Source organism: Lepidothrix coronata, unplaced genomic scaffold (assembly GCF_001604755.1).
Source record: "Lepidothrix coronata isolate B3197 unplaced genomic scaffold, Lepidothrix_coronata-1.0 Scaffold63, whole genome shotgun sequence".
Lineage (NCBI taxonomy): Eukaryota > Metazoa > Chordata > Aves > Passeriformes > Pipridae > Lepidothrix > Lepidothrix coronata.
Window position 1 is genome coordinate 54,942 of NW_016690243.1, and position 22,276 is coordinate 77,217.

At 41.7% G+C, this 22,276-nt stretch overlaps 1 protein-coding gene and 1 long non-coding RNA gene across 3 annotated transcripts; one reads left to right on the forward strand and one right to left on the reverse strand.

The window, feature by feature from the left end:
* On the forward strand, nucleotides 1–5,950 carry LOC108498758. 2 transcript variants are annotated; one of them, XR_001875298.1, is made up of 3 exons: nucleotides 1–3,436; nucleotides 4,441–4,605; nucleotides 4,793–5,950. It is a non-coding gene; the product is annotated as an uncharacterized LOC108498758 (long non-coding RNA). The 2 variants fall into 2 exon arrangements; XR_001875299.1 differs by having other exon boundaries at nucleotides 23–3,436; nucleotides 3,557–4,605.
* Nucleotides 5,951–15,452: 9,502 nt separating this feature from the next.
* LSM8 (LSM8 homolog, U6 small nuclear RNA associated) lies at nucleotides 15,453–19,679 on the reverse strand. Its single transcript, XM_017817912.1, has 4 exons — nucleotides 19,575–19,679; nucleotides 18,604–18,644; nucleotides 17,224–17,351; nucleotides 15,453–15,706 (listed from the first exon to the last, which is right to left on the reverse strand). The coding sequence occupies exons 1-4, from the start codon at nucleotides 19,603–19,605 to the stop codon at nucleotides 15,616–15,618; spliced, it is 291 nt and encodes a 96-aa protein (XP_017673401.1). The 5' UTR covers nucleotides 19,606–19,679; the 3' UTR covers nucleotides 15,453–15,615.
* Nucleotides 19,680–22,276: the final 2,597 nt, after the last annotated feature.

Genomic DNA, 22,276 nt, shown 5'->3' on the forward strand with positions numbered 1-22,276 from the left:
CTAGCTTCCCTGAAGGATGTTACAGAAATTAAATATTTCTACAAGTTATTTCATGGCTCATTGTTTTATCCAGTTGCTAATTTATGCAGATGTGTAGTTCAAATCGCTATATAGGCTGCTTCAACGCTTTGCAACAACTGCTTCCCAGATCGACTTGTGGAAAACAGTTGAGTTGATTCCAAGAAAAGAATGCACGAGATCTGAGAATGGTGATACTGTTCTCACTCAGCATCCTGACTGCAACAGCAGCCATACAGTTTCTTTTGAGGCCACGTCTGTCTCACAGCCTTGAGCATACTCTCAAGGAAGTTGATGAACAACTACATATGACATTTCCCCACCCTTCAATGACTGATATCTGGAGGGGGTTTGTTTCTTAGTTTGGGGGCTTGCTTCGATCCCAACCTGACCTTCCCTTTCTGGGTCAAAAACAGAAGGAACTGTTAGTGGTCCATGTACGAGAATGTAAGTCCGTACTGTGGCCTTAGTCCATAGCCCAAGGCAAGGAATGTGTGTTGCAAGAAGATTTTTGGACTGGACGCCTGTTGTTACATTTAAGAACCATCAAGCTTAAATCCTAACTGCTGTGCCAAAGGCTGGGGAAAATGAATGTGGTTGTCTTGACACAGAGAAGAATAGTGAACTCTGCTGGCTGCAGCCAGTGTGAATTGGTGGATTGATGAAACCAGTTTCCCTACATAAGATGAGAAAGGGAATGTCTGCTTCCTGTTCTCGCTCTCAATTTCTTTTCTTTTTCTAGTTTCATTTTTCACCTGCACTCTTGTATTTTAGTGGTCCTTGTATTGCTAGCTTTTTTTGCTTGCCTTGTGTACGTGTAGGCCATGTTTCTTATTTCCCACTGAAGACCTTTGAACTTCAGGCTGGTTTTCTTTCTTTTTCAACTCCTTAATCAAAATCTTCTCTTTCTTTTTGCAGCCAGATACGTGACAAGGTTTGTAGCCAGTACTGTTTAACCTTGGGTAGTACTGGAAATATTTTTTCTATTTATGCTGTTAGGTTCTGATTAAAACTTACTGATGCATTCACCTTTGCCTAAAGTTGGAAACAGTTTGAACTTGTTAGTTTGAGAGAGAGAGTGACTGCTGCCGAGTACTTTTGTGGTTTCTGCGTTTGTAATGTTATGGCCTCTGTGGTACTTCACCCTCTGTAAAATGACACTGGATGCTTGGATTTCATCTATTATAATGGAACTTCTTTAAACTAGAAGAGTAGGCTCTTTACCCTCCTTGCCTGTTCTGCTATTTAGAAAGTTCTGGATAGTACCAGCAGTTATATCTGGAGTTCCAGTACTGCTCTGAAGTTGAGTTCCTAGACTCTGAGTATCATCTCATGGAGTCTTACAGGATCCAACTTACTCTGTACTCAAGAAGCTCCTGTCGGTAAGTAGTAAGTCAGCACCGCTTCCTGAAGCAGAATTATTGAGATGGTGACTGCTGCAAGGGAACCCACTATGGTACTGCCTGAAGAGCTGTGCAGTGAGAAGTGCCTGCTCGGGAGGTTTGGGCTCATCAGCTGTGATGCCTTCTCCAGAGGAGTGGGAGAACAGTGGAGACACATTATAGTTCTCAAAGGTGTATTTTCATTCAAAGGCCTCTTCATTCCCTTTTCAGAAATCCACGTGTTGGCTTTACTTCCACCCATTTCTCTTTCCTCAGGTGGGGATGAGAAGTACAGAAAGGTTAATCGAATATATAAGAGTCAAAGAAGAGCTTTTTCTTCTCTTGATTCATCCACACATGTTGCAGAGGGTCCTGTGGAGCTTCTGGTCATTCTGAGGGCTTCATAAACCAGGGAAAGTGGTTTCTTCTAATTCCTCCAGTACTACTGCTTTACTTTGGATTAGTCCTGGGTTTAGGTCGTCTTTTGGTCTAGGCATTAGTTTTCCTGCTTTTTTCTGTTACCTATGTCTCATTTCATGTGCTGGGGGGGGAAGAGTGCCTTTTACCCAGAATTTTGCTGTTGCTTGAACATGCTTGAGAAAAATTAGAGGTTTGGGGATTTGGGGGGGGAGGACCTTTTCCATTGTTCTTTCAACTCTGTGCTCCCCTCTTCTATCTGCAAAGGCAAAGGCTATTCCAATGAAGTACCACTGGGTGGTGGTTCTCCTGTAGGAGAACCAAATGAACAACAACAAAAAAATCCTTGTGTTAAAATGAAAGTTCCTCTATTTTGATTTTTCCCATCCTTCTTCTTCTGTTACTTGGCATCACCGAGGAGATTTTCGCTCCAATTTCTTTACTCCCCCCACCAGGTCATTAGTATGCCCAGAGAACGTCCCCCTGAACTTTCTCCACTCCAGTAAAGAAACAGTCACAGCTCTCTCAGCCTCTCAACATAGCTCATGTGGTCGACAGCCTTCAGCATCTTCATGGCCATTGTAGGCCTGGAAGCTGCATGGTATCTATTTTGGAATTCACTTCTGTGTGTCACAGACTTGACAGAAACAATGTAGGAGTCACAAGTATCATCAAATGTGAACGGCAGCATAGAGCGCCTGGTCTATGACTCTTCAAAGATCTGATTTCTTCTTAGGAAGACTTTGAAATCAGAATGATTAGTGAGAATAGCTTAGTTATCCCCTAGAATAACCACCTGCTAGGGGAGACAGGATTAAGTGCTCCTGTCTAGTGATCTGGGCTGACTTTTGTTGTGTAATAAAACCCGCTTGCTATGAGGAAGCTCTAGCTGTTGGGTTTTTTTCTTAGTACAGATTTTGCAAGAAAAACTGGTGTCTCTATATTTTTATATATGAGTGTCATGGTATTTGCAGTAACAATAAAGAAAAGTCTTGGCCTGACCTGTAGGAGCTCTTTCCATTTTCCATCTTAAGATGAAGAAAAGAATACTAGCACATGCTTTTTCCTATACAATGATATATGTCGACCCTGCAGCAGCTGCTGTTGCACCTCTTCCCTTTGGAAGCTGCAGAAGCCAGCATCAACTGAAATGCTCCCTGTGGATGGCACTTGTGCATATCTCAGCATTTAGCTGACGGTCTGCACGTGTATTGGATGATCAACTTTAGCTATATCCTCGTTGCAATAACTCCACCGTGCTTTCTTGATATTTTTCAGTTGCCCAGTTATAACCCAGCTAGTGAGTTACAGCTTGTTTTGCACTACTATTACCATTGATGGCTCAGCAATGAGAATGCTACAGCCTGGCTGACTAAGAGTTTCTCTTCACTAAAAATCAACCCCCCTACCAAGATGTCTCTATTTGGAATTATATTATTGTGGAATGATATTATTGTGACATTATCTGTGGAGGTTAAGAATGTTTTAGGAGTTTTAACAGTCATATTTAGGTAATAGTACCAAAACTCTGTATTAACTGTAAATCTTAACTCTGTATGTTGTTTAATTCTAGGTACGACAGGAACTGGATGAAAAAATCACTAGAGACCTTCAACAAGGTAATCTGTCATTATGTTAGGAGGGTTTTTAAGGAAAAAGGTGACTATTTCTATCTCTTGACAGCTCTTGAGCCATTTTTATCAAGTTCCTGTGATAAGCAGAGGGTTTTTTTCTGCTAGCCTTCCACTTGAGACTTGAATGTGAAAACTTCCTGCTTACCAAAATGTTGCGTACAATGTTATGCAGTTGCCTGGAAAAAGCCAAGCACAAAGAAACCCTTGGCTTAAGCTGAAGTTGCCCTTCACTAGAGTTCATCTCAAGCACAAACAGCAAAGCAGCCACAAGATAAGATAAGCTTCAGCCATCACTTCCCCTCCCATGTACACCGATGGCATTCAGCACTAAACCGCACCATACCCATTCTTTGCTGTTGGTTCCTGATTTTTGCTATGATTCTATGATTCATGGCTTGTCTTGGTAGCTTAGGTGGTGCAGTCTTTTTTGGAATAAACAAGAAGATCAGTGACAAAAGATAATCTGTTTTTAGGAAACGATTATTCAGTACTTTTTTGGCAAATATCAATTCAGTGCTTGCCGTACGTAGCATAAATCATGCAGTAGAATTTGAGGCCAGGTGTCCAAAGAGGAAATGCACCTGTTCCATGGTAATTTCTTCCTCCAGAGTTACTGCTTTGCAGTGCCTGGTGCTGTGTAGTAGTAGTAGTGTGGCAATAAATCACTGGTTTGAACATAAAAGGAAAGCAGAGACTTTGGGGGGCTGTTTAGCATGGGAGTCGTTTGTGGATTGCCTGAAGGTGTTCAGTGTGTAGCCTCCAGAATGTCTTCCACTTGCTTTAGAAATGCTGTTGACGGATAAGCAATTGTGGAAAAAATGGGTTTCTTCCTTTGCACCTAGCCCTTCCGTTGTTATGTTCCCTTGGAAATTTTAAAGTCTCTGTCTGGATGGCAGTCTCTTGTGTTGCCTGTCATGTTCTTGCCTTGCCTTATTTTGCCCTGTCTGCTGTAAAAGTAATGCCAGGAATCTTGTGTCTTTTCTCTCCAGCTACTGCTGAACTTGAAAGGGGATCTGCTGGATCTTCAAAAAATCTTCACGTGGACCAGGATCCCCTTTGCAGAGCAATAGAGGAGTACCGTGATGTTTTAACCAAAAATTACCTGATTTGAACGAAATGCTACGAAAGGCTCTGGAAATCATTTGGTTTTCATAGTGCATCTGTGGTTTCCCATCCCTCAGTTCAGATGTGAAAACATGTTTCTTGCAGTCGGAATATAAACTCATAAACTGTATTAAATGGATGTCAAGCACATTGCACTTACCTGTTGGTTTACTGATGCATAGGTGGTTTCTTTTGCACTCACAATAAGAACCACATCCATTTTTTTCTGACTAGCAGATTGACTGATCTTGACTCTTGAGGTTGACAAAATCATCAAATTTATTTCTTATTATGGTCAATGCATTAGCGTTTGCTTTGTTCTGTTAAATCATTTTAGTCAATGTGTTTGGAATGTTTCCAGTGTTATTTTAATGTTTAGGACATTATTTGATGGGCTTTCACCCTGCTGCTTCAGTCCTGATGCAGTGACTGTTTCTGCTGATAAAGTTTTAGAGGTGTTCAAGCTGTAGAAAAGGGCACTTTACATTGTCATCACTTTATGCGATGTAGGTTTAAAATGACTGAGTACGTAGTAGTACTAAGAGTTGTTATATGGTCTTTTTGGTTTGTTTGTTTTGTATCACAGAATGGGTGAGTTTGGAAGGAACCTCTGGAGGTCATCAGGTCCAGCCCCCTGCTGAAGGAGGGCCACCTAGAGGCAATTGCCCACATCTGAGTTGGCTTTTGAATACCTCCAAGGAGGGAGACTCCAGAGGCTCCATGGGCAGCCTGTGATAGAGCTCAGTCACGCACACAGTACACTTGAATACCATGAGAGGCAATGGGCACAAACTCAGTACCTTTTCACAGTATTGGTGTTGATTTCTGTATTAAAAATTGCTGCAGTTTCAGACATTTGCAGCTCTTGCATCAAAACCTATGGTGCACCCAAAACATTTCTAATCGGAGGGAAAAAAATGAATGTTAGTGCATCAACTTTAAGTTTCCTCAGTACTCTCCAGAACTTCTGTGATAGGATAGGCAGTCTTTTTGTTGCTGCTAACAGCTGATGATACGGTGTCTGTAACCCAGCTGTTAGCCCAGATGTGGTGGGACATTGTGTCAACCTTACAAGCAGCTTTACTTATTTCAGGGAACTACCAGTTGTTAATGAAGATCTGAGTTGTCATTTCCCATCCTGAAAAGTCACCAGCAATCTGAAGACTATAGAACAAAGTCCCAGTTCTGGAAAAGATGGATGTAAGAATGATTGTACTGAGATGTAGAAGACTGGAAAAATTTGGGGGAGTTTACTGACTAATTCAAGGATTTAACAGTCAGCGAGGAAAGCATTAAATGCTGCTGTGACATTCTTCCTTTTTATATGAATACATTTTTGTGAAGCTAACACACTGTGTATAATTCAACTTGATATTTAATAAACTTTGCAATCCAGGACATGCCTTTTGTTTTATTGTTCCCCTTCTTGACATTCCTTTACACCCCTTCTCTGCCCATAGAACTCTCCAGAGCTCTCCTCTGCTCCCTTCAGCTCTGCTCACAGGTGCATCTTCAGCCTGTCCCAGAGGCCAGGCAAATGTGTCCCCTTCCTCTGTGAAGACTTGAAGCACAGTCGTGTTAAGATCATGGCCTACAGGTGAGCTATTGCTACTAATCAGCTGCCAGACTCTTCTAGTGCTTTAGAGCCATCCTCTTTGTGTTCCAGGCAGAAGATAATAGTGGGTGAGCTTCTGGTAGCCATAAAACACAGGCAAATCCCTGTTTTTAGCCCTCAAAGATAACAGGAAATTTCTTCAGCCTGCTTGCGGTGCACTGTAGCATCCCCTCCCCTGAGAAAGCTGGTGCAGAACCTCTGGGCCTTCACTTTGTGTTGTCATGGGGACAAACTGGGACAAGACGTGTTTGAAAGTTTCTTCCTGCCTGCTGTGTGCTGCCCATTGGCTGCTGGAGCAGCAGAGCAGAAATTCACTGTTGGCATCTGGCAAAGCAGCAGGTGACAGCAATTACAACGGGGTGGGGGGGAAGAGGCTAAAGAGAAATCCAGTCCATTCCTTCACTTGAAAGTCCATCTCCAGTGTCACAGCAAGGACACTTGATGATCTCAGAGAACCCAGGGCAGTCAGGGAAGCCTCCTGAGGCCTGGAAGCCAGGAAATACCTGGCTGGTCTTCAAGAAGGGCAAGACAGAGGAGCTGGGGAACTACAGGCCAGTCAGCCTCATCTCACTGCCTGGGAAGCTGATGGAGCACATTCTCCTGGAAGCATTTCTGAAGATGTTAGGGACAAAATGGTGATGGGGAGGAGTTGGCATGGGTTTGTAAAGGGGAAAATGCCAATCTGGTAGCTTTCTACCATTATGTGAGTAATTCCATGGATAGAGGGAGAGTGGTGCGTGTTTCTTTCCTTTAGCACAGCTTTCTCTGGCTTGCACCATAACAGTCAAGTTTAGGTTTTGGGACTTCCTGATCTCTTTCCAAAGAGAAAGCAACCATGTCTCCTAATTTCCTTTCTTGCTAAGGTATGTTAGAAACTCAGGTCAGTATTGTGGGTGGATTACTAGATTTTGTAATTTGATTGTACAGAATATACAATTCTGTTTTAGAAAATCTAATTATACCAGTTGTTTTTTCACTCAAGAGCAAATGATGTAATAAGTAATCTGGGTTTTCCAGTCTTCAGAATGTTGCACTGAACTGCAGCTGCAAAACATGATTCGTTTTTGTTATAGCCAGAGTAGTGTCTTGAACACTTCATTAAAGGCTGTTTGAGTAGTGCTACTGTAGTCCTTGCATGTCCACCTAGTGGGCCTTGACCTCTGAAATATCCAGAGACCTGCTTATAGTTCGTTGCTGACCTCTGCAGCTCTAATTGCATCATTGATGCTTTGCAGAGGAAATATAACTCTGGTCTCCTGTCAGCATACTGACCAACTTTGTCCTGTTTTCATCTTCCCTTTACCTTCAAGGCACCTCTCACCACCCTTATCTGGATATAGAGAAAATAATCTAATTAATAATCTGTTAATGAAACCAAACAAGCTACAAGATCTATTTGCCCAAAAAAGCCAATAGTAAATGCTTCTTTACTGCTGGCTCTTGGTGAGCCAGCTCATCAAAAGAGGCAATTGTCCCACTCTGATCTGCATTGGTGCAGCCTCACCTTGAATATCGTGTGCAGTTTTGGGCACCACAATATAAGAAAGATATTAAGCTCTTAGAGAGTGTCCAAAGGAGGGCAGCGAACATGGTGAAGGGCCTGGAAGGGAAACTGTATGAGGAGCAGCTGAGGTAACTTGGTCTGTTCAGCCTGCAGAAGGGGAGACTGAAGAGAGACTTCACTGCAATCTTCAACATCCTCATGAGGGGAAGCGTAGGAGCAGCGACCTCTTCACACTTGTAACCAGTGACAGGATTCGAGGAAATTACACAAAGCTGAGTCAGGGGAGGGTTAGGTTGGATATCAGGAAAAGGTTTTTCACCCAGACGGTGGCTGGGCACTGGAACAGGCTCCCCAGGGAAGTGGTCACAGCACCAAGCCTGACAGAGTTCAAGTGTCTGGACAACACTCTCAGGTACATGGTGTGATTCTTGGGGTGTCATGCGGAGGGCCAAGAGTACTTGATGTTCCTCATGGGTCCCTTCCAACTCAGTATATTCTCTGATTCTATGATTTATTGACTGCTGGACAAAGCAAACTGAAAGCCAGTGTTAACATCTAGCATAACAATAAAGGAAAGTCTGGTCAATTCATTAACTTCAAAAATGATGTTTGGTTTTTTGTTAAGTAGTGAAAAACCTATTTTTAAAAGTGTGTGGCTGATTCTTGGTGTTCAGTGAAAACAGCTGATACCACATTACATGACAATACATAGGGTCACTATCCTAAGCTTAAGCAGTACTTTAGCTGAGGTTACTGTAATAGCTGACCATTCTACTACTTACTAGCAGTATGAATTATTAATCATTAATTATTACTATTAACTTAATCACTGCTATAAGCACAACAAGGACAATGAATTACATAGGCAAGCAGCACAGTCCATGCTTTATTCAGGATAATTTGGACCATGTACTAGTGGGGCCTTATGAGTACAGCTGTGTATTGCAAATGACAAGGACAATGTAATGGAGCTCTAGGTATCTTTGTAAACAAAAAACTGCCTCCTTCACGTTTATAAACACTTGTGATACCTATGTCAACAGTGCTGCCAGTCACCTTGCCACTGAATTGTTGATTGCTATAGCCTTAGTGAAAAGTCACTTTTTTATCCCCAGTTGTATTACCAAAATCCTGTACATACAACTACATTCCCTGTTTCAAAAATGAGAAGACAGTTAATATCCAACTCAAATGCTCCTCTTGAATGGCTTTTCATGAAAGAGGATGGTGCTTACATATTTTTAGCACATCAAGGCAAAAGTAACACAGTACAAAGCTAACAGTTCTTTCACAGCATCTATGCAGCCAGAGCAGAAATTATTTACCAAGGAATTCTGAATGATACAGGCACATTTCATCTCCCTTTTCCACGCAATTTTTCAGAGTAACCTAATCAACAACATGCCTTTGTATCTACTATTAATAAACTCAAATTGTTTTATGATGTCCTCCCTACAGTTGCAAGGCTGTATCCTGGGAATGCACCGATATTTTGAAGAAGCTGGGCTTTAAAACCTGGTTAGTTTCTTGGTATCCGCAATGGAGCTGAGCCTTCTTCCATCAAAAAAAGTACATATTTAGGGTAGGGTGATGTTTACCCATTTGTTTTGGGATGAAGAAACAGTTACTTTAAACATGGGCTGAATTTAATCTCCTCTCCAGAAATGATTGTGTTACTTTCCGACTTTATTCCTAAACAAAATCCTGCATCTGTATTTTGCCCTCTAGACCCAAGTCACTGTGAGAAAAATTAGATTTCATTTTGAACGTGGAAGACAAGATGTGTAGATGTTCTAGGCATTCACCCAGGAGCAAACAGATAAAAATATGTACCAGAAGTGCATGGAAAAGAGATGGCTCAGTGGCTTTTGCCACTTATGTGGCAAAACTTCCTTATGTCTAGATTATCTTCACTGATAAAGCCTTTCTTGGTGCTGTAGTAGGACCTTTGTCATCTGAGAAGTTTCTTGTTTTGTTAAGTTACTAAGGCTCAGGTGGCCCATGGCAGAGTACATGGAAACTTCAGTACTTTCATAAATAATGCTCAGCTGCTTTAAGGCCCAAGCTGATGAAGGGCATTGCTCAGGGCACACCTGTGTTGAAGTGTGGCATTAGCAGTAAGGTAGCCTGCCTCCTTTTAGCTAAGGGCAATTCTGCTGGCATTGACACTGACGCTGAAACTCAGAAAAAGCATAATTAGAACCAAACTCAAAACTACTTGCACATACAGTGTCATTGTAAAGCATTGTACATGTCTTATCCACAAATGAAATTAATACATACAAACATACTAATGCTTGTCTTTCTTACTGCTTTCTGTACTGGCTGGACTTCCATAAAATGGTGGAATCAGAAGTTAGAGCATAAAACTCAAAATTACTTGATGGATGTTACAAACAATGCAAGAAGTTAAAGTAGGCTCTAGACAAATCAGGGAGCCGTCCCCTTCACCCACATAACAATCATCACTTAAATGATAACAATCACTAACTCTATTCCGTTTCTCATCAGAGACTGTTTCCACTTGGATCCTGACAATTTTAATTAAATGTGAGCTGATGACTTTTCATGGAAGCAATCTTGTAAATCAAAAGTGCAATTCCAGAGAGTGATCCTACCCTATTATAATTACAAAAAAGAATCTAAGCCTGTCTTTTCAAAGTCCTTGAGCATTTGCACTTCCTAGATTTAAGCTGGACTTATGCCTGACTCTTGTATCCAGGATGAGTTAGGACAACCCAGAGAAGAAACATGGCAAAAAGCAAGAAGGCTGTTTCCGTTAAACATTAATGAGCACATGCTTTCATGGATTTTGCACTTGCAGTTTAATCATAGAAATCATTCTGCACGGTTCTACTTCTAATGATCTGATTGTTAGGAGAAAGGCTGGCCCCAGTCCTATTGACTGTTTACATCCGAATGTGCTCTGTTTTTTAAATCTATTTCCAAACTAACTGTGGTTCTATTGTGTGATATTTCCTCTGCAGCATCACACATTTTCAGTCAGCATCAGCTCCTTAGCCATAATCACTTCCTGCCTTGGCTTCTGTTCAGTCCAGTAACTCACTGCAAAGCAGAGCTCCCATACATCCAGTCTGTACGTATGAAATGGTATAGATGCAGCGGTATTTAGGTGGCAGTTGGCAAGAAATGGTTTGATTAATTGGAAATGCTATAAACTGAGTTTGAGACAGCTATAGATAGCAAGGGGGGTTATTGCTACATGTTTTTGCTGGTCTTTTGCATGCGTGTTGCTTTGAATACAATTTTGACAATCTATCCCCTGTATCCGAGGACACAACATCACCTACATGTTGGTCAATGCGAATGCTGCAGATCCCAGCCATACACCACCAGCAGTTCTGACCAGGCTGCAGAAACATCACAGCATTCATCTGCATACAGGTTTCCATCTGCATCATAAGCAGACTTGAAGTCTGAAATTACACAAGTGAGAATTCCCAAAGATTTAAGTACAAAAATACAAAGCAAGAACCATAATTAAAAAGTAGCATTTTAGGATAGGAAGCTTCCATTTGCCTTAAAATATTTCTGTGAATGTTTTCTCACAAATTCTCAGTATTTCTCATGAGTAATGTGCAGATACAACATCTGTATCTGTGTTAAAGGGAATTTTACTACAGTGATCACTGCTGTAAAGCCCAACTTTGTTCATATTCAACAGGTTTCTATCCTGCTTATTTCTATTTTTTATGGATTATGCTACTTAAAATCCAGTTTCTTTAATTTCTCCACCTGAACACTTTTCATTCCTGTTTCTATGCAGAGCACTGTAATCACCACTGCTGACTTCAACACTAAATTAAAAATAAGATAGAGTATAGAACAACAAGAAGACTTCAGGACAACCATTAAAGATGTTTCAGTGGACAAAACCAGTACATGCACATGTTCTTGCACTCCCTGAAGTAATGAACACCTTTTATCTAAAACTGCAAGTAGCAGGAAAGAAGTTGAGCATTGAGTGAAATTTTTTGGCATTCAGTGCCACTAATGGTTACTGATTTAAGGCTGAAAAGCAGCAGCACGTTGTTCTACGCAAGTTTGAGTTCCTGGAACGTGCTACAAGGCTCCAGGAAGGAAGATATTACCGTGTAGATAAGGTCTTGCTTTTAGTGCTAGCAAGGAGTTCTTGGCAAAAGTCTGAATGCTATTGTGTTTTTGGCTTTGATTTCCACCTGCGTCAGTGGAGCTTTTATTTTCTTCAGGGAAAATGCTGCTGATGTAAGAAATATCAGCATTTCTGCCATTACTGTAAAAATTACTGTAAAAAAAAGGCCCCTGAAAGGGACCCTAAGACAAAACAGAGCACACTGAAAGAGCCTATCAGGAACAGGATTTCCAGGACAAACACCTGGCTCTTTACTATCTTCTCTCGTATGTTTTTAAGCTAAGTCTGGTACAAGTTTCCCCTCTCTCATCTCAAGGTTTTATCTATGACCTTTTGGCACATCTGGGTTTCATGGTTGTTTGTGAATACCTGGTACTTGAAGTATGCTTTATTATTTGAGCAACAGAGAAGCTAAAACTAATTGATATGACACAGCTTTTCTGGATCTTTACTGCAACTGAAGAATTTTTCCACTTTGAAAAAAAAAATCCACAGACTTATTTTCATTATTCTAAGAATTAACTGCAGTTTACCCAACTGTAAAGCAGAAATAAGAACCCAATTATTAAAAATTAGTAGAGTTGCTTACACAGGTGCCAAAATGTATCATAGACCAAATATAACTAGCAAGCATAAATCATCTTGTATTTCATAGGCATGACTCACATTAGTAGTTCCCCTGCTGTCAAGATGCATATAGAAGCTTCACACATGCTGAGCTTCCACTCTACTCTTCCTCTTCCCTTGCTGGGGACTAACATTCTCTAGCTTTCTTTTTCAGAATCACTAATACTAGGCCATCACTCTATGTCCACTTTCTGGTTTCAATCCCACTAATTTTTCCTACTTTGATTCCTTTATGAAAATAATGACATAAAAGTTACTCTCATTAGTGACCTGTTTTCCAGCTTGGACGGTGCTACAGGCTTGATTCAATGAAATACTGAAATAGTGAAAATACTCTGGTTATAATTCACCTTCCTGCATGAAATACTGTTTTATTGAGTGCTTCTCTGAACCATATACTTACAGGGACCCAGTTAGCCCCTATAGATTAAAGCCCCAGTAAGTTCAAAAGGCTTTAATTGCGTTATAATTTTAAAAAGCATATAAAGTTCTAAATTTGATTTCAATAAACCCCTTTTGACTATGTCTGCTGGCCTTGATCCCTTCATCAGTACATCCAGAAGAGGCTTTGGTCAAATCCAGACCTAAACCAATGGCATCAAACTGAAGGAAATGTTGGAGCAGAAATTGAAACAAAATGTGAACATAAGCCAAAAATCACAACTCTGAAAAACTTGACATTGCTGATAAGCATAAAGGCAAGCAACTTCCATGGGTTTTGGTTTTAAGGTTTTAGATAGAACTTTACTTCTGAGCAGGGCTCCATCTCAACAGGGCTCAGTTACTGCCCACAGTCCCAACCAGTCATGTGAGCTGGCCATCCTTTGCCTATCTCATTGCAAAGTCAACTTCACAATGCTCTGCATATAATCAACCCATTTTCTGGGCCAGCACTTTTTGTTAGGATCTTTTTCTAAAAGGGAGCTTAAATTTACCTTTCTCAAGATAGAGAATGCTCTAAGTTGAGGTTAGCCTGTCAGAGCAGATACAACTTTCTCAAGCTGTAGCTCCTCACAACTCTGGGCACACAGAGGATCTCAAGCCCAGAAAAAGTGCATGCAATAGCTGAGGTAACTCACCTGAAGGGAAGACAGGGTTTGCAATCTGTGTTTTAAACAGCAAACTTGTGAAACTTATATTCCAGATCACGCTTCAGCAATTTCTGAATGACTTGGATTTTTCATCTGGTCAGTCCCTGGATTTTATGGATAAACCTCACTACTGTGGGTTCCAGTTTTGTATCTGAGATCAGCACTTCAAGGATAACTCACATCAGCAGCTCGTCATATTTTAAATCTTTAAACAAATACAGGACCAAGGAGTTGCCTTGCAAATGATGTGCTCAAGGCACATGGTCTCCATATGCATTAACATTCCATGACTCAGCTTCAAACTTAATTCCTCAGCTACAAAGCAACAGATTTCCGCAGTCTTTCCAGTGCTTCTACACAAGTGTTCAACTTTTTTTTCAACTATAACCCTCCTAATACACCCAAAGCTGAGTAGAGCATTAAAAATCAGCTCATCCTGATACTCCTCTTTGCCTCTACATTTTTTTCTGCACTCTAAAGTAGCTAATTTAATAATCTTTCTTTGTTCTTTATCATTACTATTCACTTTCTTTTCTCTTGTGCCAATATCAGCGTTTCAGTTGCCAAAGGGCTTTTTTGTTGAATGTTTAATGAAACTGATTGATTCTTTTGACTTAACTAATTACAGCCAGATTTTACTGACTTTTGGTAACCAGAGAAAACCCCTGATTTGCCTGATTTGATGTCTGCTCAGCAATTCCCTGCAGAAATGTGGACAGAAACCTACAACACATTACTAGATCACAAGATGGATAAATATGAAAAAAGGTTAGCAGGGCTTTGCATGCTTCATCAAGAAGAATCTCAGAAAACAAGCTGGAAGTTACAAGAACTGAGAGACAGGTTTTATGAAGAACAAATATTTTCAGTTCAATGTATTTGGTTTCCAATGAACTTGCAATGAAAAGTACCAAATCCCACTTAATATTAAAACCAGTATAAACCCCTCAAACTTGCACATTAAATTGTTTTTTTTTTGGCAGCACATTTTTAGAGGGAAAAAATACTGGGCCTGTTGGCACACTCATGGACACAGAAAACAGCTTTGTTCCATAGTACTGACTTCCTCTTGCTGCCACCATACCAGCATTTCTGCTGGGTAGTCAATAGGACGTGGCCTAAAACACACTACACTGCACAGAGCTTGTCCCACTTAACTTGGCTGTTGCTGGTTTGTAAGAGGCCTACATGTGATTATGATTACATGGGACCCTTATATTCAATATTGCAGCAAGTTTTGTTGAAAATAAATAACTTACCTACCAAAAGTACTCTGGTGTCTTCTAAACTACGCTCTAAGATAATGGTTACACATTAGCAAACACACAATTCTCCTTCTGTAGATCTTACCCACATTTTGAGCAACGTGACAGCTGCTGAAAGGTGAAGACAGAGAATGAGTTGGTCTCATTCTCTTAATGGGCTTCAAATAAATGTATGTATTTGTTTTAAGTTTTGTGCTCCTGCTCAAAAGTCATTCTTTCTCCAATTTAATTTCTCCACAAGGATTAAGTCATTAAGAACTCCTGCACCTCCAGTATAGTCTTGAGGACTAGAGAACAATCTCTGATAAACAACAAAAAATGTATTATATGAATAAGCCATTAATTTGACTGTGAAAGCTTTCAACATTCTTCCTTTCTACACTAAACACACACACACACAAAAAACCAACCACAAGGAACAGTTTTCTACTTATGGCCAGAACTACACTTAGAGATAGTTAAACGGACTATTACACATCTACCTCCACATAATCCTGGGTTAATAGAAAAGAGCTTGGTTTAACTTTAGGAGAGAGATCTTATTTTAAGAACAAGGTACATTTACACACTATCAGGACCATCACTGATACTGATTGCTTTTGCCAGCATGCATTTCCCAGTGAACTCACGCAGCATAAAAACCCAAAGGAAATCCAATGAAAGTATCTTTAGTAAAATGTAGAAACTTTAATTTACATGCAAAACTACAACATATTCATAATAAAAAATTGGTGTCTAAACAAACACAATTTGTAAAAACTGTCCACGTTGTTAAATAGGTCTGTACAACCAAAGATTTACAAAGTCCCTGTGCATTTTCATCTTTTCAGTGCACAACTGAGTTTAGGGGTTCTGCTCGAATATTCCCCAAGTCAAGAGCTGAATCCGTCTCTTCATCAATTTCACCAATGACAGCACTACAATAAAAAAAAAATGAGGTTATTATTCCTTAATCACACACTTCTAAAACAGAAACTGTCATTTTCCTTTTAACAACCCTTATTTGTTGTTAATCATATTGACTTTTTCTGATTGATGCTGCATGTTCCCTGCAAGCTTCTAGTGATGCACACTGTCTGGAATGCCTGGAAGCACTTTATATTATGACTGCTTCTTCCCTTTTATTTTCCAATACCTTCCCTATTTTATGAGTCGCCTATTTTGAAGTTACTGTTACTTAGCCGTTGATTCTTTTTACTTCTTCCTATAAGAATATTAAATGTCAGTTTGTTAAGAGTTGCAAGAATACCGAATTATTCCTTGTAATGAGTATGTTTCCAAGTTTGTTAAGTTTGCAAAAAAATTAGAATAAATTCTATAAAAGAATATTTTGAGTATACTTGAGTATTGTAGCTGTCTGGTATGATGAAAGAGTGAAGCAGTAAACAATTACTTGGCTTTTTATACACGTTTATAGTATGTGAATAAAAAGTTACTGGTAGAGTAGCATGCTTAGTCCTACCTTTGCACATGTGTCAATTTACTTTTTCTTAAAAGCCTAAGTCAAATGTGATGAAAGCATTCCAAAATGTCTCAACGATGTCAGATAAATGCACCTAGATATAAATTTAACTCTTGATATTTCTTTGTACAGAAATATCCATTAGAATTAGAAGATGAAAACTCCTATCCAGGCTCACGTGTTGGTCACTACAACATACCCTTTTTCTAGTTGTGATTAAAAAAAAATATTATTTTTGCCATCAGTTTCAGAATGCTGCTGCAAAAGTAATCTTCCTAGCAGGCCCACTTACCAGGCTTTCTTTCCACTTCTGTTGTAACCCTCCCATGTGTTGGGCACATCAGCTACTTTTCTCTGCATTTACTGAGCTTTTACTCTCATTTTGTAAGCGTATTTACATCAAGTATCAACTCGTACATTTGACCCACTAGATCAGGTTGCTCAGAGCTCCATCCAACCTGGCACTGACCACTTCCAGAGATGAGGCATCCACAACTTCTCTGGGTAACCTGTTCCTGTGTCTCAGCACCTTCTGAGTAAAGAATTTCTTCCTAACAGCTAGTCTCCATCTTTCCTCTTTCAGTTTAAAACCACATTTAACATTACAATGCAATCACTTCTGTAACGTAAATGTAGATGATTGCTCTTTAGTACATAATCAGAGTCATCTAGGTCTGAAAAGACCTGTAAGATCCAGGCCCCAGCACTGCCAAGCCCACCACTAAACCCTGACTCTAAGTGCCACTTTTACACATCTTTTAAATATCTCCAGGGATGGTGACTCAGACACTTCCTTGGTTGCCTCAGCTTTGACAATACTTTGACACTACAGTGCTACTCACAGATACAAAGGTGCAAGGTGTCTGGGGCTATCAAGATTTATACAGATAATATACATATATACACAAACACATGCACACGTACATACTAAGTTCATATGAACAGATTTAAACAAGGACATGCTATACTTACACATTATCACCTCTTACAATGTATAATCCCAGCACTACTTGCTCAACTCCTTGTGAAGAACTGAACACTCGTTCATGGCTTTCATCCAAAATCAAGTTGATGGTCTGATCAAAACCTTTGAGTGTTCCCTGAAAACAACATACAAAAATAAAGCACTTCAGTTAATTCTTAAATTTATCATATTTGCTCTCAAAGATATCTTAAACAAGGTAGCAAAATTAAGGTACTAGAGAATAGATATTCTATTTAGGTTTTATTGTTTGGCTTAAACACAAATAGCCAAAGAAAGTAATTTTCAAAGCAATAATCAATTTAAGAAAAGTGCACATTTATTACTGAGTGTTCATGCTGAAAGCTAAAATAGGCTTTAGTATTAAAAGAAGTAAAGTTTCCCTTGTATCAGTGACAGACCTCTAAAAACCTAATTTTACTGTTTTTACACTGTTTTAGTCTTCCTTGTATGGAAGTTTCTAGAAATCAAATATTTAACTAAAACAAAAACCAGAAAAATTGGATTCTTGTGGTCAACAATACTGAAACCATTCCTAAAAAGCAATTTTAAGTGGTATCTCTGACGTAAATTATTTTGTGTTTAGTAAATTAAAATTATCATGCTAATATTCACTTATATCATCTAACCACATAGCAAGGAGTCACATATACCAACTCCATTCAAATCTTTTTGGTACAAAGTATCTTGTAGCACAACACAAAGTTTATCAGACTGACTTCAGACACACAGATTTGGTGAGGCCAGTAGTTTTTCTGTTTTTCCAGAGGCTGCATGAAGCTAAGTACAGACAGAAAGATACAATCCTCATGCAACAATCACACCGTTAAGTTACACTCAAAACACATACGCATAAAGGTGTGTGTGAGGGGGGAAGTGATGCAAGAAAAAAAACCACCAAAACACAGAAGCAATAAACCCAAAATATTATACAGTCTAATATATAAGTTGGCCAAACCTCAGGTTTTCAGGCATAAACAAATCCCACAGCAATTCTCCAGCAATTCTCCAGCAATGCTGGAAGAAATGGTTCTACCATGAAAGCTGAAAAGCTTACAGGACAAAGAGGACATTTTAGATAGAAATCAAATTACTGAAGAGAAATGCATTTTCTTGTGCATTTCCACAGAAAACTTAATTTGACAAAAAAGTCAAAGCATGTGTATGCAGAAATTTATCAATGGATAAAGCTGATGTGAAAGAATCAGTAAGCATTTACAACATTTTTTTAAGCCTTATGGCCATTATTCTGTACTCTATGATTTAAAGGTGTGAATATGTAACTGAGAATATCCTAACACAGCTTCTTTATTGCCATGATGGAAAATCTTTATGGGGGAAAATAAAATGTTAACAAATACAAGTCTTACCACAATCATTCTTCCATCAGAAGTAATTACTGCAACAGTACCTGGTAGTTTATTAAGGAAATGTTTAATGATATCTGAAATAAAACCATTATGATTTTCTGAGACATTCATATGTAATATAGGTTTTAAGAGCCATTACGAGCCAGAAAAGCCTATCAGCATTTTTTTTAAAGCAGCATGGTTGATAGCAGCAATTGATAAAATAGCATTTTTATGAAAATCTCCTTTAAAGTTTCACTTCACCTAACCATGGACAATCATACACAAACATGAACAGCATTAAAAGCAGAATAAAGATTTGAGTTCACCTCTCTTCCCATTACTAACTGCATTGCCTCAAAATTGCAAAAACATAAACAGTTTTATAAACACTTTAAGTCCTTAAAAAACTGCTCTGAAGGGGTGATCCTAAGCCTAGCATTCTCCATCTCCATAATATCTCATTATCCCAATTGGGTGACCACATATCCATCATCCTGAATAGTTTCGGGTTACTGTCGTATTGTTTGTGAATAAAACTGAAAATGCCCATGGGTTACAAGTACAAAAAAACAGCACGAAAAGCGTTCCAAGAACCCCAAGTCCCGGGTTTTGAACAAGTGATGCAAAGCTGGTAACTAAAGGCGCGTTAGGAGCTCTTGGGGTGGGCAGGCCCACTGCGAATCTCGCTCTTCACCACGGATCGTGCAACGCTGCGCTTTGCAGCACGGGGTGCTGCTGGGGGACCCTGTTCTCCGAGTGACCTCCTGTAACCTCCGCCCTGCCTGCCGAGCCGATCTCTCTTACGGAGAAACCGACACTGCCACCCGGGAAGGGCCCAAGCAACGCAAGCCGCCACCAGCCCCGCCCTCAGGGCCCCGCGCCGCCAGGCTCCCCTCCCCTCCCCTCCCGTCCCGTCCCGCCCCCGCGGCCACGCAGGAGCGGGAGGCCGGTCGGGCGGGTCCCCGCCGTCCGTGCCCCGCGGCGGATACGGTTGATGTAGTTCTCCAGCGCGGAAGTCATGGCGGCGACCCGCACGCGGCTCACCCCGCGCGCCTCTACGGCGCGCGACGCTGACGCGCGACCCGGCGCGCAGGCGCACAGCCCGGCGGCCGGGCGGTGCCGGGCCAAGCCTCGGGCACGGGGAGATGGGGCGCGCATGCGCAGACAAGCAGGAGGTGGTCAGGTGGCGCGGAGGGGCGGGCGGTACCAAGGGGCGGTTGGCGAGAGTGGCGGGACTTATCGTGCCCCCTCCGCGGCACATGGCACCGCCCGGGGGTGGACCCTCCGGCCCCTCACACAGCCCTGACAGCCCCGCCGACCCCTCACACAGGCCCGCAGGCCCCTCACACAGCCCTGCAGGCACTGCGGAGGGGTTTGGCCGGGGAGCGGTGGTTTGGCGTGGAGCGGGAGGGCTGTTTTCCTGCCCAGCCGAGTGCCTCGCTGCCTGGGTGTAGCATTTGTGTCGCCGGCTCATTGTCCACATGGAGACCAGTGACGAGTCGTGTCCCTCAGGGGTCGGTACTGGGCTCAACACTGTTCAGCATCTTTGTTGGTGACGAAGGCAGTGGGATCGAGTGCACTCTCGGCAAATTTGCTGGTGACACCTAGCTGTGTGGTGCAGTTGACATGCTGGTAGGAAGAGATGCCATCCAGAGGGACCTGGATAGGCTTGAGAGGTGGGGCCATGTGAACCTCATGAAATTCAACAAGACCATATGCAAGGTCCTGCACTTGAATCAGGGCAATCCCAGACACACCAGCAGGCTGGGCAGAGAAGTGACTGAGACAAGCTTTGCAGAGAAAGACTTGGGGGTGACTGTAACCCCACAGGTGATGGTTGATGAAAACTCAGCATGAGGCAGTGGTGTGCGCTCACAGCCCAGAAAGCCAATCCACTCCTGGGCTGCATCAAAAGCAGCGTGGCCAGCAGGTCAAAGGAGGTGATTCTCCCCCTCTACTCTGCTCTGGGAAGACCCCACCTGGAGTACTGCATCCAGCTCTGGGGCCTCCAAGATAAGGAGGACATGGAACTGTTGGAACAAGTCTAGAGGAGGGCCCTGAAGTTGATAAGAGGACTGGAGTACGTCCTCTGTAAAAGCAGGCTGAGGAAGTTGGGGCTGTTCAGCCTGGAGAAGAGAAAGTTGTGTGGAGACTTCATAGCAACCTTCCAGTATCTGAAGGGGGCCCACAGGGAAGCTAGAGGGGGACTCTTCATCAGGAACTGTAGCGATAGGACAAGGAGTAATGGGTACAAACTGAAAGAGGGGAAATTTAGGCTAGATATTACGAATAAAGTCTTTACTGTGAGGGTAGTGAGATACTGGGAGAGGTTGCCCAGGGAGGCTATGGGTGCCCCAACCCTGGCAGTGTTCAAGGCCAGGTTGGATAGGGCCTTGAGCAACCAGTCTAGTGGGAGGTGTTTCTGCCTGTGGCAGGGTGGGTTGGGACTAAATGATCTTTAAAATCCCTTCCAACCCTTAAACATTCTATGATTCTTGCTAATATGGGAATCACATGAATCTTCCCTTGGTTCCCTATGGGCTGCCGGTGTGAGGTGGGCAGATAGGAGGCCTGATTGCTGCCCCTCCACAGTGCCCCAGTGTTGTGGTTTAACTCCAGGCAGCCACCAAGCCTTACACAGCCCCTCGCTCGCTCCCCCACCAGTGGGATCGGGGGAAGAATTGGAACAGTAAAATCTGGAAAACTCCTAGGTTGAGATAAAGACAGTTTAACAGCGAATGCAAAAGCCGTACATACAAACAAAATGAACCAAGCAATTAATTCACCACTTCCCATGAGCAAACAGGTGTTCAGCCATCTCAAAGAGAGCAGGACCCCATCACATTGACTTGAGAAGACAAACACCATCACTCCAAGCATCTCCCCCTTCCTCCTTCTTCTCCCCACTTTTCTATACTAAGCATGGTATGGAATGAATATCCCTTGAATCCCATGAATACCATCCATGATATGGTATGGAATATCCCTTTGGTCGGTTGGGATCACCTGTCCCAGCTGTGTCTCCTCCCAACCTCCCATGCACCTCCAACTTGCTTGCCAGCGTGACAGTACATATAGCATAAAAGGCTTTGGCTGTGTGTGAACACTGCTCAGCAATAACAAAAACATGTCTATATTATCAGCCCCGTGTTCAGTGCAAATCCAAAACACAGCCCCATACCAGGCACTGTGAAGAAAATTAACTACCCCAGCCAAAACCAGCCCACTCGGAGAGCCTTGCAGCAGGGCTGTGGAGTGGGTGTCCACAGCCACCCTTGCAGAGCTGCTAAGTCCCATGCAGAGATGCTTTCTGTAGGAAGATGGCTGGATGTGGGAAAGATGAGGGTTGGGGAAGGCGGTTTTGTTGTGCCTGGATCCCAAGCTCGCATGTGGGCTTGCCTGGGCCCACACTGTGGTCTGCAGGTGAAGTGCAGTGGTCAAGCTCTGCAATCCAAGCAAAACTATGCATATCTTTAAAAAAATTTGCTGTGTCAAGTAAGTGGTGATTCTTATGCTGAGGTTTGGATTTTGTGCTTACATGAATTTCCTTTCTATAGATGTGGGAATGGCAAATAAGAATGCCCTGAAGGGACTCATGGTTTTTAATTTTTGTTTAACTTTAACTTTTTTTAACTTTACCTGTCACTAGCATGATTATTACTGGCTGCCACACTTTCTGGTCAGTGTACAT

Bases quoted from the DNA above. Each gene is read 5' to 3' on its own strand.
- LSM8 (XM_017817912.1), bottom strand. From the start codon at position 19,605: ATGACTTCCGCGCTGGAGAACTACATCAACC. The intron at 18,645-19,574 runs GTATCCGCCGCG...ATAAACTACCAG, and splicing joins GCTGGAGAACTACATCAACC to GTACTGTTGCAGTAATTACT. The intron at 15,707-17,223 runs GTAAGTATAGCA...TTTTTATTGTAG, and splicing joins ATTGTAAGAGGTGATAATGT to TGCTGTCATTGGTGAAATTG.